Source organism: Capronia epimyces (assembly GCF_000585565.1).
Source record: "Capronia epimyces CBS 606.96 chromosome Unknown aczIQ-supercont1.10, whole genome shotgun sequence".
In the NCBI taxonomy this organism is placed as follows: Eukaryota; Fungi; Ascomycota; class Eurotiomycetes; order Chaetothyriales; family Herpotrichiellaceae; genus Capronia; species Capronia epimyces.
In genome coordinates, this window is record NW_006912913.1 from 1,356,973 (window position 1) to 1,358,076 (window position 1,104).

General features: G+C 52.4%; 1 protein-coding gene across 1 annotated transcript; it reads left to right on the forward strand.

The window, feature by feature from the left end:
* Positions 1-32: 32 nt before the first annotated feature.
* On the forward strand, positions 33-557 carry A1O3_10041 (uncharacterized protein; the record flags this gene model as incomplete). The annotated part of the gene is made up of 1 exon (XM_007740132.1): positions 33-557. A coding segment is annotated over one exon (525 nt), but the record flags the coding sequence as incomplete, so codon positions are not given.
* Positions 558-1,104: the final 547 nt, after the last annotated feature.

The window sequence follows — 1,104 nt, forward strand, 5'->3', positions numbered from 1 at the left end:
AGTGCGAGCTACTCCTCTCGGGAGTACCGAAGATGGGCACTGCGGAGGAGACGGCGAAAGCCATCTGGGAGGAGAACGGCTCAGGCTATATGGGCCTCAACATCATCCGAGCATCTTGGTGGGGTAAAACCTGGCAAGATGAGCGAAAAAAGGAAAGACAATCGATGAGAATCGTGATCGACAATGCGAAGATCGCAAACCGACTTATCGACAACGCTCTCGGTCTAAGAGCCATCCGCATAAAAGTCAGAAGATTCCAACCTGCAAGGGGGCCCCGGAGATCTTACTACTTCTATGAGGAAGAGTCACCCGAGAGCTCCCAGGCCATTCCATCGTCACAGAACGAGGAGGAAATGGAAGTTGAGGAGGAGGAGAGAGGGAGTAAGAGGAAGGCAGAGGGTACGGGCCCGAAGCCAAAAAGGCGACCATTCGGAGCCCTCAACAAGTCGGACTTTCACTTTGGCATGCCCCAAGGGGAAAGCCCTTTCCACATTGCGAAGGAAAGCGCCAAAGGAAACACTCCGACGCAGGAACAATCCCAGCCCGAAAGCCAAATGGTAGGAAGGGTAGGGAGCATCGATGAAGAGGAACTATGAGGGACGACAATGTCGACACCCTCAGGATTATCCAGTACAACGTACGGAAATCCAGAAGGAAGGTTATGATCGAATTCATGGCGCAAGAAGAGATCCGTCAGGTGGATGTGGTAGCCCTAACAGAACCATGGAGAAACACACAAACGGGACAGGGGTACAGCACAAGCGGAGGCCCATTCAGAGTGTTCGATGCGGGCACTCTAGAAACGAGGGTCAGCCTACTCCTAAACAAGAAATTCACTACGGAGAGATTACGGGTGATCACAGTCAAGCCATACCTAGTCTCGGTAGGCTTGAAGGTGGGTATCGGCGAGGAAGAGAAAGAAGTGGTATTACATATCGCCTATAACCCCCCGCCGGAATCTCACGCCATCGAAGAAATCCCTGAGCAGCTCACCGCAGTCAGGAATGCCCTCCAGAATGAACAGGGAGAGCAAATCCTCCTCGGAGACTTTAACCTCCACCATGAAAAATGGGGAGGGAGGGACCTGAGGGAAAGACATAATTT